Raw genomic sequence first — 14,144 nt, forward strand, 5'->3', positions numbered from 1 at the left:
CAACCCGAGTCGACCGGGTTTTCATCCGTACCGGTCGGTTTCGGGTTGGGCACATACATAAACCAAAATCTTGGGTCCGTTTCGGTTTTCTTGCGTGAAAACCGAAACCAACCCAACCCGAACCGAACTAGTATTCTACTAGTTTGGTAGTTCCTACTTCCTAGTTTGAGTAGTTTTCTAATTCCTAATAGTTTTCTACCTTTAGACTTCTACTAGAACTAGAACTCTAGAAGGCCCATTAGGCAATTACAATTAGAATTCAATTAGGTGTCCTTTTTTAGTTTTTTACCTAGATTAGAATTTAGAATCGCATTGTATACTTAGTACTTCTGCTTTCATACTTTTTAAAAGTACAAAAACCCCCCAAAAGCACAAAATCGGCTTTTTATACTTTGAGCTTTTGGAGAAATAGTACTTCCGTTTTCATGCGCAACTCCCGGCCCTACCTCTGCTCTCCATTACTAGAGTTAGACCACTGTCACCTGTCTCAACCACCAAACCATCGGAGACTATCACCGGAAGCATGAGCGAACATGCTTTTACCAAACAAGAAATGGTTCTTTTGTTTCGGAAAGCATACTTTAAAAATTTTTTTACCCAAACAATTTTCAAAGCAAAAATACCAAAGTAAAGGCATTTTATGTACTTTGTACTTTGGTACTATTAAAAGTACAAAAGCACTTTTATAAAAATACTTTTACAAAAGCACTTTTATTCATTCCGTTTGGCTTGGATTGGACCCAATCCGATCCATTTGCATTTTTATTGGACTGGATTGGATTACAGCAAGTGTTGTAATTTTTTTATATATTTTCTGGATTTCTCATGTTATTTTGATGTTTGATTCAATTTGCCATTTACATTTTATGTGACCGGGACTGAACGTGATTTGTATAGATTTGGATTAGATTTGATCCATTCCATTTGTAAATGGACCAATATTGAATTACACCGGATTGGACCAAATCCAGTCGAATTGACAGCCCTACGCACATGGGACGAGATTTGATCGGTCAAACTCTTCCTATATCATACCCTTCTAGCATTAGATTTACCCAAAGAATTAGGTGGAGTAACGTAGTACCACGCACATGAAACTTCAAAAACAACTAAAGCTGTTTGGACATAGATTTCAAGGCAGATTTGAACCCAATAGTTCGTCCATTTTACAGTTTGAACTTGGGTGCGACCATTGTCCAGTTTTTGCAGTTTAACAACTGGACCGGAAATTGATCCGGTCCTAACCAAGTGCTTCGACCTTTCAGGTGCCATTTTAAAACATAAAGGGAATATTTGGTTGGAGGAATTGATTTTATTCCGATATAAAAATGCCACATACTGTGAAAAATCACATTAAGCGAGACCACTCCCTCAAAGATCTGTAGAGAAATCAGTCGATCCTGATTTTTTGTGATTTGCCGTGATGCATGGAGCAGCTCCAACTCCAAGAGATGGTTTGGCTTCGCAAATGAGAGGGTTTGATTTTTGAATCGATTTGTAAAATGGCAGCGACATGTCTACGTCAATAAATGTTCAAAGTTCAAGCCATGTTCAAATCAATACATTTTCATGAAGATTTCTTCAAATCCCATAAAACCACTGATTTTCACGGGAAAAAAAAATGATAAATGGATTCCTCCAACCAAATGCCCACTAAACGTATATACCAGTTTAGTGGTATATACCAGTTTCATTCAAGAACCCCAGCTCAACGTATATACCAGTTTTAGTCCATGGACGAGGGCAAGAAGTAAAGGATTCCTTTTCCTGGTGGACCCAAGTAGCTTCACACCCATAATTTATTGCATTTTCCCGAAACCAACTCTTAATTCTCTATTTTCTTAAATTTGTGAATTTATTTTGTGCAAAGAACAAACCTGACCACTTCATTCCGGCTGTAGATCTTGACAGCAAGTGATGACAGAGATGCTAGCTATTATGTCCTCACCGCCATTCAGGTCGATTATATTTCTTTCCAATAGAAAGAATGACGACAATCCCGATAGAATGGATCCCTCCAAAGAGACCAAAAACACATCACGGGACCAAATAATGCTTATATGATAGAAAACATATCCACAATTAGAAAATATGCCACTTAAAGTAAACAAATTTTGAGATTTTCTTAGTTAACAGAATATTAGCCAATTACAGGTATAAGTTTTGTAAACCGCCAGGTATGATATGTACATATTAGACATCCATGCTAATGCCACCGTCACTACTTGCACAGGATAAAAACCCACCACCCTCCAGAAAAAGGATCGCTATACAGAAATTATATGAAACTTTTCTCCCTTGTACCCTATACATCACCAATCATTACCCTCTACTATGATCAGAGAAATCTTTTCAAATATTAAAAGAGAATAATGTATGGGAGTTGAAAGCCACTTTCAGCAAGAGAGCTCACCACCTCGGACAATCAGCTAAGCATGGTTGGATGCCCAGTTTGGAGCATCCTCTTAATCACATCCATGCCAAATGATGAATCTGATGAACTGTGTAAGGCAGTAATGTAAATGTCAGTGTCTGATCCAGAGATCAGATCAATTACGAAGTTTCAGTTATAATGACAAAGGAACAGGAAGGGGGAATATATTTAAGGAAACTAAGAGGAGGGAAATGAATTCTTTCGCCATAAAATAATTTTTCAGAGTTTTTGACTTCAAATATGCAAATTTGTATAGAATTACTCAATTCAGCCAAGTATTTCAGTCTCAAAATTGCTGAGTGATGCAGCAGCATGTTCCTGGTTAGATTAGTTTAAGCCTCTTCAGAAGGAAAAAAAAAAGGAGCTAAGAGATCTGAAAGAAAGAAAAGGTATAAAAAATTTCTAGGCCCATTCACATTTCACAAGAGAGGATCATAAGAGAAAAACTAGCAAAAACCAGAAGTGGGGCCCAGAGTCTCTAGTGAGGTAAACCATCTAAACTGCCCACCAGAGAATGCCAAAACATGTTAATTGGTGCAATCGGTCAATGAAAACTTTGACTCTCACAAGGAATATCTGAAAATCTCCTTTTTTGGGACTGAAGTGGCAGTTTCATAACGTCTGAAGTCCGATTGCTTTATTACTTTAATCAATTTATCTAGATCCAGATACTTGCTTATTTTTCTCTTTTCGTTTAATGGAGCGTCAATGAATTAGATGCTACCATATATCAGTTTTTAAAGTTCTCCTAGCATGTACGGCTTGCTTAAGATAAAGCTAGTTTGTTTAAGTTGTAGGTTTGTCACTTATCTTTCAGCCTATTTTTCAAGGACCAAAACTTATCCATTTTGCATGATTTTGGTGTTATTTTACTCTGACTTATAGGGTATCAATGACAAGAAATAAGCTTTTTTGTTTCTAGTGTGTAATAGAAGAAAGAGTCCCCAAAGGTTGACCAGCCTCCTCTTCTATAAGTGGCTATCCCCTTTTCAGTGTATTTGGTTATGCCTCTGATAGGCCCACTAATATCTCACATTTTGCTCTGGTTAATAAGTTTTTGAATAACCATTTATCACTTGTTAGATGTCAATATAAGTTTTTTCTTCACTTCTTGAACATTTTAGAACTTCATAATGATAAGAATGTCCTTCATACCCATGCAGCTATGCTCAGCAATATCCAACATGATGATCATACTTTAAAAGCAAACCATCCAAACATAAAAATAAACCCTCATCCCAACAAAAATTGAAATTTCAAATTCAAGAACTATTGTTCTTAAGAAGTTTTCTTTTCTTCCTCCTCTGTTCTTAAGTAAAGATCTAAACCTTCTTGCTTGTTTTTTTATTCAATTCTGATTTCTCTGCATTTTTTTCTTGAATACAGTGTTGCATGGACTTTTCACATGGATGAAGCATCCATGTCAAACATGCATCAGATTCCTATACTTAATGAATTCTTGAGGGACACTTCTATGTAACATTTTTCCTTGATTTTCTTGCTTATTTGGCATAAGTTAACAGCTAATGTACAGAACAAATGCTATTTTCCCCATAAAATGTCATTAAGAAACAAAGATAAACTTTTAAACCTTTTCCTATAGGTATAAAATCATCATGTCAGAATTGTCAAGGTGATGCCTAGGCACCTAGGTGATAATGCACTCATGGAGGATCACCTTGATTATTCGCCAGGATATTTTTTACATGGTGCTCTAGGATACTTTTATATTTTTTACTTTTTGAGATTCTAATAATAAAGTACAAATTATCAAACTAAATTATTCAGTTTTTAGGGTTCAATCAACACGTATACTGACTTAAACCCTTGAAGACTTCAAAACTTGAACTGATAAGCATAGAAGAACTCAAAATTTTATCCAATCAACATATTGATTAGTTTCATCATTTTTTCATAGAGGCTCAACTCCTCTAATTTTTGAAATTTCTTCATTCTTCCTATTTTCATAATATGTTGCTTTTCTATGTTTTAAATGAAGCTTGTAGATTTTTTATGAAGATTATAAACAATTAATAGTGAAAGATGGTGATTGCTTGCTAATGGAACCTAAGGAATTACCCTAGGATCCATGGTTTTTATTCAAAAAAAAATCACCTAGGTGACTAGGTGACAATTAATAGTGAAAGATGGGTTTTAGTCAAAAAAAAAAAATTCATCACCTAGCCCCACCTCGACACCTTGGAAACTATGCCTCTAGGGTCCACTGTCATACTCTGACAATCAAGAAATACAAAGATAGCTTAACATGTGGAGAAATAAGTTTGTATGGTCACAACACTTTCTTTTGATCCTCCAATAAAACACAACACACTATCAACCAATTGAAAAACCAAATCACCCAGTGAGTGCTTGCCTGGGTGATTTGGGGTGATTTGGTTTCAATGTTTTCACATGGTCACAACACTTACTTGCAATCCTTTAATAAAACACATCCATGCTATTAGTCAAACAAAAAAAAAAAAACAAATTATCCTGTGAATGCACCCTTCTGTTGCTACCCCAAATGACAGAGTCAGTAACAACCTGCTAACATATGAAAAAATAGAGATTATCTCTAGGATCTACTCAAGGTTCAAAGTATCGACACGTATCGGCCGATACCATATCGTTCCGGGACCCCTCCGATACGCCCCTATAGTGGGTGTATCGGGGTCTGACCGGTTCAGGGGGTGGAGGAGACCTAAACCGGCCCCCCTGAACCAATTTCGAAAAAATAAAAAATAAAAAAGTAAAAAAAAGGGTATTGATTCACCCGATGCGCCCCTACCGGCATATCGAGCGTATCAATATTTTGAAACTTGGGTCTACTATCGTACTATAACAATCTAGAAAAATTGGGGAAGCCTAACATGTTGAACGATGAGTTAACACAACCATCTCAACATACACATTTCTACCCATTTCTGCCATCTCAACATACGCATTTCTGCCGCACCCATTTTTGGACATCTTGTTTCTTGACTGCCCAAAACTCTACTTGATACAACATAACTGACCTTACAATTGTTTTATAGAATTTTTCTTTTAATCTAAGTGGTATTTGCCTATCATGTAAGACTCTAGATGTACCCCCTCCATTTTGCCCATCTTGCTCTAATTCTATAGGCAACATCCTCCTCAATCTCCCCCTTGTCATGAATTTTGAACCAAGGTACAAAAAAGGCCACATTGAGTTATCTTTGATTCTCTTCATCTCCCAATTCCAAACATACCCTGATTTGCGCACCTATCTATACTATAGATAAAAATGTGGATGCAGAGCGAAAGTCTTTTTGACTAAAATTACCCTCTATTTCTTTGTTTGAGAAAGGGTATAAAAGTCATTTTATTACAGCTTTAATGCAAGCTTTAATGGCTACTAAAATGCTCATATTTGTGTATTTAGTCCATCTCTAATTGTAAGGGTTGAAAATGTAATTTTAATTATTACTTTCCACCTCATTTAATCCCCTCTCATTAAGTCTTATACTTAAGGTATTAACTCCCATTTTCTCTTGTTAAATCCTATATTTAAGTTATTTTTTACTAACAAATGTTGCTAATTAGATCTATGCCAATATTTTTAACAATATAAACCCATATATATTAAAACTGACTCAAAAACAAAACCATTCTTTATCCAAGTGATGGCTAAGCAATTTAACCATCAGAATAAAATCGATCTAACTATGAAGTTATAGTTAGGTAATAAATTTTTTTAATAAAAATAAATTAAAAAAATTAAAAAAAAAAAAGAAAAGTTAGACACATTTATGATATTTTTATTAATCAATTTTAAAAATAAGTTTAATAAACAAGAATTATTTTTGTTGATAATGAAAATGGAATACATAATTTGGAACTGAATTATTTTACTATTTGGCAAAAACCAATAGTTCTACTTTTGGGTCAAATGTGTTAACATTTAATGTTATAAATAATTAATAAAATATAAAATACAAAAATGAAAAAAAAACATAAATTTTGCAAGAAAAACATCCAAGGACATGTATAATATCATATAATTATCATATTAAACAAAAAGTAAAGAGTGACATATCAAAATTGTTTTCATACAGAAATACAAAAAAATTATAGAAAAAGTTGAACACGTCTATAATTTTATATTTACACTACTATTAAAAATATGAATAAGATTGTGGAACTTTCTTTTGACTAAAATACTCATTTTTTTAATTTAGTCCCTATTTAACTGAGGATTAAATTGTAAATTAAACTACTACTTTTCACCTCATTCAATTCCCACTATTTAAATCTTAAATTTTTTTTAAATGAACAAAAAAAAGATACACCAAAAAAGATAAAACATCACAAAAAGAAGAGTCTAGCCAAGTAGGTAGGCTTGTCAATGATACTTGAAACTTCACAACTCGATCCAATTATCACATATTTGGATGAGGTGATTATGTATCAGATTTGGGTTTTGCAATCTGCATCTGATTAATAATAAAAAATATATAAAAACAAAAAATAAAAAATAAAAAATACATAAAGTTTTTCAAGAAATGTGGATACATTATTACTATAATTATCATCATGTAGAATTGCCACGTGCAAAGCACATGCACCATTACTAGTTATTATTAAATTTACATAGCATATATTCTTTTTTAGTCCTGCATATTTTAAAACCTCTTGCTTAAGTTATTTCTAAGGTATTTGTCCATAAATTTAATTTTGCACTTACTCCTCCATTAGGTTGATCAATTAAAATGGAGTAAGTGCAAGTGCCTGAAGCTGCAGAGCCAACTTTTTTGTCGCATCCCCCAAAGCAAAACTTTTTGAAGATAAATGTGGATGGCAGTTTTTTGCGCGAAGGGAAGGCAGGTTTTGGTGTGGCAGCTAGAAATCATTTGGGTCTTTTGGAAGCCATCTCTTTTGGCCAGTCAGGTGCAACCTCTCCCCTCCGGGCAGAAGCATTCACCTGCCTTCAAGGAGTAAAGCTAGGGAAATTTGTTAACAAGGGTCCTTTTGTGATAGAAAGTGATAGCAAATCCCTGGTGCAGGCGCTGATCTCAAAGAAGCCAAATGATGTCCCTAAATCTTTCTTTTTTTGTAAAGATATTCTAGAAGAATGTAAAGACTCGGACTGCTCTTTTTCTTATGCTAGGCGGGAGACCAATTTGCTAGACCACAACCTTGCAAAAAAGGGGCTGTCAGATTTCGGTTTTTATACAGATGCAATACCCTTGTGGCTAGCAAAATGAATGACCCCTCCGCCCTCTCTGTAATTATCTTTCTTTTTGAGTAATATAATCCTATTTTTCTACCAAAAAAAATTAAAATGATTTCATCAACAAACCAGAAGCACTATGGGACCTCCTGAACAGGTGTATTCAATTCATTGATAAGTGCAAACAAATAAGGGCTAAAAGCACCATGGTGAAAACCCCTCAAAACAGTAAAATCTGACGTCTCTCCCACAAGCGTTCTAACATTGGTTGTTGCACCCTTATACATGTTTTTTTTATAATTGAAAGAGAAATTTATTAAGAAAATATGAGAACTATTACAAGCATCCCACTAAGAGGCACAAGGTGCAACCTCCCTTAAAAATGTGAAAGCCACATGGCACTATAGATAAAGATTACAAGGTAGCCCAGTACAAATATTCCCTCATAACCCCTTGTTTAGCAAGATAATTTGCCATAGCATTAGCAGACAGGTATAAAATATAAGAACCCAAAAAAATATGGGTTATTTTAATAGTTTATACATTTTTACAGACAGGTATATGAGTACTAATTTTTCTTCTTGTCGAATCAAACTCCTAGATGTGTTAAATTCTGATTCCCATGTTTGTGTCCATGCAACACTGCTCAAATCTTGAAATGTTCTTGGTCGTTCTTCATTATTTTTTTTATTCTTTTCTCATTCCTTAAATTCTTGCCAAGTTTCTTGCAATATCTTTTAATCTCCTTGAATCTTTATCAATTTTTTGAAAATTCTTGTAAGAAAATTATTCTTTCTTGAAACTCTTGCTTACTAAAACCTGTTTTGCTACCTTGTCCATTGATTCTTACTTCCCTTTGACTCTCAAGATTGGTCTTAAATGAAAAAAGAGAGATTCCCTATCCCTATGATAAATCACTCTACCCTATAGGCCTAAATACACAGAATGCATCTAACAACCCAAAATAGTTGTTTCTCCCAATTTAGGACCATTGCCACAACCCTAAACAATGCTACTTTATCTCTAAGATTGATGCTGAAATTCTGTACTAATTAGGGTTGATTACATAAGCCCCAAATCATCTTCAAGGATAATTGACCTACCTTAGGAACACCCCCAGGCCTTTTTCCAAATCCCAAACTTATGCTTTAGAATTCCACATCTCGCCCTTGCACAATTACTAAGCTGTTGTCCCCATACAAAGGCAACATCAAGAAGGTTTTTGGGTCAACATGTGTGGCTCTAGTATCAAGAAGCAAAGATTGAATGCTATAAATATAGCAAACATCTGCCTAACCAAAATTCGGCACCAAGGAATAATTTTGTAAATGACATGTCTAGAGATAGCAACACCATAATAGTCATATCCCAACTATATGAGCTAAGATATATAAAAGATATATCCATACATAATTCACAGAATTTAATCAAATTGCAAATGAAACTAATATTATTCTTAAGTAATGCCATCCCTATAGTTGAGAGGACAATAAATTAGAACTTTTAAGTTATTCATTTCCATCAGATAATTCTTGAAGGAGATATATACTAAACTAAGTTGTAGATGTTTCCAGACATAAGCGACAGACTCTAATCAAGGATAAGTTATTTCTGCCACAAAATACAAAAAGATGTAAATAAAGAATATAAGGGCACCGAAGTGCACAGACAGGGAAAATTTAAGTAATTAATGATCACAATTTCCACTTAAAATAGAAACCTACAAACAACCAAAGAGAACCAAAACTCTAATTAAGATGAAGTTTTGGAGGAATCAAGAAGATATCAACCTTGGAATTGTGATTTCATAGGGAAATGAGACACCCTCAACATTTGGAACAGGAGGGATATGATCTCTTTTCTCATTTACGAATTTTATGATTTGAAATAGAACTTCACGAAGAGCTGCCTCCAGGGCTGCCCGCCGAACACTTCTCTCCACAAGGGCACACTCTGATGAATCAAAAGCATAATCCCATTATGAACTACATCGCAAAAAAATTTACATTGGTTGTTGGTGGGTGTTTAAGAATGGAAGTTATACCTCCAGGATCTACAACCACTTTGGAATGGTGAGACTTGGCAAAATGTGCTTTTGGTTGTTGTGCAACATTCAAATTGATATACCATTGTTCCCAATATAGGCGTTCTGTTTTGTTTGAGAACCAAGTTGCCTGTTTGTTTTTCACCTCGTAGAAAGACAAACATATCTGCATCATGACTTCTAGTTAAGCTAAGAAAAACGTGAAGATTAATTTCATCTCATTTTACAGTATATGATAAGAAACACCTTACTACATGAAACGCCAATATCACATTGAGAAAAGAAAAAAGCAATGCAAGGTGTTGATTGAACTACAAGCAACTGTAAAATCCCTACTCGAAGCAACAGAGACATAATTGAGTTAAGTCGAGACTTTGTTGAGTTCAGTTGTGCACCCAACCACCACCAAAACTAGTAGTAAATACAGTTGCATCTGCATTTGGAATTAACTCATCTCTCCAAGTCACAAAATTATTATTGGTGGGTAGATCTGTTACTGGTTAAAATCTGCCATCAATCATGAAGTGGATTTTTGCTCATCAAATTAAAAATTTGAATTAAGTTAGCCTAGTTTAACCAGAAACTAGGTTGTTTTGGTTCCTTCCTCTTTGTCAAAACAAACAATAAAGACATCCTAGACTAACCAAAACCCAAATAATGAATCCTTTTCTTCTGAATTTCCCTTCTCATTTTCTTTGTATTTATTTCCCTTGGGTCCTTCAAGGGTAGTTGGATTATTTAAAAGCAAGGGTAAATATTTTCTATATGGTTATTGATATATAATAATAATAATGATAAAATGGCAATAATAACAGCAGTAACTACTTGTGTCAAAACTTGTAGAATCTTAAAGATTTGCACATAGACTCCACAAGAAACGCTAACTGAAAGGCAATCAATATGTAACCTGACTTTTCTTGTTTGGGTGCTTCTCTACCCAACCAATGAACTGGTCAATCTTCTCCTCTATTTTCTTTTCAAGTTCAGCGTCCCCACATTGCACCTATGTAAAAAGAAGGATAAATTAAGGAACTGTTATATGCAGCTTGAGTGCAAGGAATATTACTAATACCATGAAATCTTAGATAATATATGGCATCACAAGTAGAACTGCTGTATGTAAATTATTACTCATGGTATTGAAGCATAGTCCACCTACATTTCCTTGTTCTGGACAAAATAATTAAAAAACATTGCAGGGCATGCAACATTTAGTTCATGATTTTGGCTGATAAAATTTAGAAAATAGAGAAAATAAAAGAAAAGTAAAAAAACTCTGTGCCAAGTGCAACTGTTATAAAAGGATAACTTGTCCGCCAAGCCTGGGCTTAGAATCTAGGCTTGATTACTTACCATGACTAAAGTAGACCAAGTCTGACTAAATGGATTTTAGGACCTTGGTTTCCTAAGTGTAACATGGATTCAACTTTCAGGTCTTAATAAAAATATTTTTATAGGAAAATAAACCAAAAGGAAAATGATTTGCATTCTCTAGGTTGAATTGGGCCATTAATGAGTTTAAAGCCCAAGCTAAATTCGTTGCCTGACTCAAGCTCCATCTATATATCCCCATGTGGTTTCCCAAGTACAACATGGATTCAACTTTTTAAGTCTTACTAAAAAATATTTTTTTGGATAAAGAAATCAAAAGATTTTGATTTACATTATCTAATTATAGGTTGAGTTGCGCTCTGAATAAGTTTAAAGCCGAAGCTGAAGTTGTTGCCACTCAAACCCCAAAGGGGCTGCACCTGGCCCAGGCCAGGCTGTTTACACCCATGGATCATTTCAATCCTCGAACCAAAGATGAGTACCACCGAACCTGGAGGGTTCTGTGGGTGGGGGAAACACATTAAAGCAACCACCACATGAAGAACTCAAGTTTTAAATCAGACCATTGGAGTGCTAATGAACAATACCATGAGTTCCATTGAAAACATGAGCTATTTTTTACCTAGAGATAGTATCCCTTTTTTTGATAGATAACAATGCTATGAAGAGAAAATGCAAATTGTGGTGATACTATGAATATAGATTCATGCAGGATAAAAAACAATATGGAATTAAAGATTCATGGAACAGCTGTTTAAACAAACAGTGCAATTTACAAAGAGATGATGTTGTGGAGAATGGTTAACAATTTTTCGCTATATACTGTTGTTGGCTAATACATTTTTTTTCTGTTTTCTTTTCTTTCCAATTTCATATGAGCTACAGCATACAAGCAGTACAGAAACTAAAGTACTAAACATCAACATATCATATCCTAAAAAGTTGGAATAGCTTCCAAACTTGGCATAATAAGAATCATTGTAAGAATTTGACATAACCACTTACATATGTGATTTCAAACAGTTCTGAGTCAATGTCTTTGGGTCGTACAAGACCTAAAGCCCTATGGAACACAATGGTGTGTAGAATACCTGCATCCAGTTTGACACCGATTGGCAGTTGAGGAAGAAATAATTAATATTACAACAAGTACGGAAGGAATGCAAAGTTGATGAAAAAAGCTTAAAAAGAACAAAAACAAAAGAATTTATATTTTATGAGACAGGTCATAGTATCAAGGAAGACCTGACCAATAAATTCAACTAAAAGAATCATGAAGTAAATAATACAAGAGTCTCAATCACACTCCAAAGAGGTGAAGTAAATAATACAAGAGTCTCAATCACACTCCAAAGAGGTGAAGTTAAACCCCAGGTGTCTAGACTGATGTTAGGAAAGTTGTATATGTAGGATAAAAAAGGAGTACAAATGATTAAAAAACCATGTACAACCACACGATGAAAACCATGAAGCCAACAACCAAGTACCATTGCATCCATCTTTTTTATCATTTATCATTGCATCCTTTCATTCATAATAAACCCATCCTTATGTTTGAGGAAACCAAGGTGGGATTTGTTTAGCATAAGCAATTCCAGACCTAAATTAAAGTTCTTAGTATAAGACAACCCTGTCTCTTCTTTTCTCTTCCTTAATTCTCCTGGACTTCTGAAGAACCCTTACCACGAGATTGGAAATTCATTTCAACCAATAGAACTACAAATTCTTGTCGCAGGTTTTAGCATGTATAAAATTTACGGCAGAAGTGCACAAAGTAAGAAACAAATGTACTGAAGCATGCATCCATTGCTTAACAAGAACAGCAAAAGGACACAAACAGCCCCATAATACATTAACCACATATTCATTAATTCATTCGTCAAACTCGACCTAATTCTGCACAGAATCAGAAGCAATAAGGCATCTTACATCGCAGTACTTCCCGTATCTCAAAGTGCTCCACTTCCTGCAGTCACGTAATGTTGTAATCAGCCAAAAGCTTCATCAATCACTTGAAATTTAGCAATCTGGAGCTCATACCAAAAAGAACGATGGGGAAGGAAAGAAAATAATTTTTCATTGCCAATATAACACATGTAATTGAAGTGAAACTACTAAAATTCAGAGCCTCACCAGCTCTTTAAGTTGGCAAACCTCGCAGTTCATGATATCGTGCACTAAATAAACCCGCAAAATCAGGTCACACTGAATAAATAACCTAAAAGAGGAGGCAGAAGTTGACAAACAAAGGAAAGCCTATATCAAGAAACCCTAAAGTATCATTAAGACATGGAGGAAAGGGAGGAACAATCACTGTTTCTGGCTCGGGTTGAGGCTTGAGAAGCAAGCACAAATCCGAAGTCAATATCAGTAATCAACAAGATCGTTTTGTATTAAATGAGCAGTGATATTAGATTTGGGTGTTGTGCAGTCGGTGTAACGTTTCGTGGCGGCAAATTTGCAATCCGAGATCTCCTACGTACAATAACTCTATCCACATTACATATATTTAGAGCATCGCCATGAATGATAACATGCAAATACGGAGATGTTCTCAATATGCGGCTGTAGTATCATATGGGCAGGTATAGATAGGGTGCTTGTAGGAATTCGGGCCCAACCCGATCGGGGCTTGAAGTACAGACATGGGACTGAACCTAAGTTAGAAGTTGATTTGAGTTACAAGGCTGAAGGCCCACAGCTAAGGCCGCAATTTGGGTTGGGTTAGTCCGAATCCACGGGTTGGGTTGGGTTGGGTTGATGCTTGGGTTAGGGTTAGGGTTGAAATTTATGAACCTAATTTTACTTTGAATTGGGTTAGGGTTGAGCCCTCGAGCAACCCGACTCAACTCGAGCCTAATTCTATAGTGTGTGTGTGTATGTATATATGTGTGTGTGTTTGTTTGTGTGTGATATTATTTTATACATTGATTTGTTTAGATGCATGATAGTTGTATAGCCACCACCATATACTATCATTTATTTCACTTAAGATAATCACTTCACTTAGTCCTAATTGGAAATACTAAGACCTTGATAACATATTTTATATTTTCTAAATATTTTATTCTTTATCTCCTCTCTATTATTTGCCACTCATATAGCTTGCTATCCATAAAATATCTATTATAAGTCATCAT

The 14,144-nt window shown here is 34.9% G+C and overlaps 1 protein-coding gene across 3 annotated transcripts; it reads right to left on the reverse strand.

Annotated features, from left to right (window-relative positions):
• Positions 1-2,059: 2,059 nt before the first annotated feature.
• On the reverse strand, positions 2,060-13,547 carry LOC104595865 (autophagy-related protein 101-like). Of its 3 annotated transcripts, XM_088888728.1 has the most exons (8): positions 13,319-13,484; positions 13,138-13,222; positions 12,934-12,970; positions 12,010-12,095; positions 10,580-10,675; positions 9,673-9,838; positions 9,419-9,581; positions 2,060-2,501 (listed from the first exon to the last, which is right to left on the reverse strand). In XM_088888728.1, the coding sequence occupies exons 2-8, from the start codon at positions 13,168-13,170 to the stop codon at positions 2,426-2,428; spliced, it is 657 nt and encodes a 218-aa protein (XP_088744854.1). In that variant the 5' UTR covers positions 13,171-13,222; positions 13,319-13,484; the 3' UTR covers positions 2,060-2,425. The 3 variants fall into 3 exon arrangements, with proteins under 3 accessions (XP_088744854.1, XP_010255105.1, XP_010255104.1); XM_010256803.3 differs by having other exon boundaries at positions 9,673-9,802; positions 13,138-13,547; XM_010256802.3 differs by having other exon boundaries at positions 13,138-13,547.
• Positions 13,548-14,144: the final 597 nt, after the last annotated feature.

This window comes from Nelumbo nucifera, chromosome 5, assembly GCF_055504915.1.
Source record: "Nelumbo nucifera cultivar China Antique chromosome 5, China Antique-T2T, whole genome shotgun sequence".
Taxonomy (NCBI): domain Eukaryota; kingdom Viridiplantae; phylum Streptophyta; class Magnoliopsida; order Proteales; family Nelumbonaceae; genus Nelumbo; species Nelumbo nucifera.

Bases quoted from the DNA above. Each gene is read 5' to 3' on its own strand.
- LOC104595865 (XM_010256802.3), bottom strand. From the start codon at position 13,170: ATGAACTGCGAGGTTTGCCAACTTAAAGAGCTG. The intron at 12,971-13,137 runs GTGAGGCTCTGA...ACGTGACTGCAG, and splicing joins TTTGCCAACTTAAAGAGCTG to GAAGTGGAGCACTTTGAGAT. The intron at 12,096-12,933 runs GTAAGATGCCTT...AACTGGATGCAG, and splicing joins GATACGGGAAGTACTGCGAT to GTATTCTACACACCATTGTG.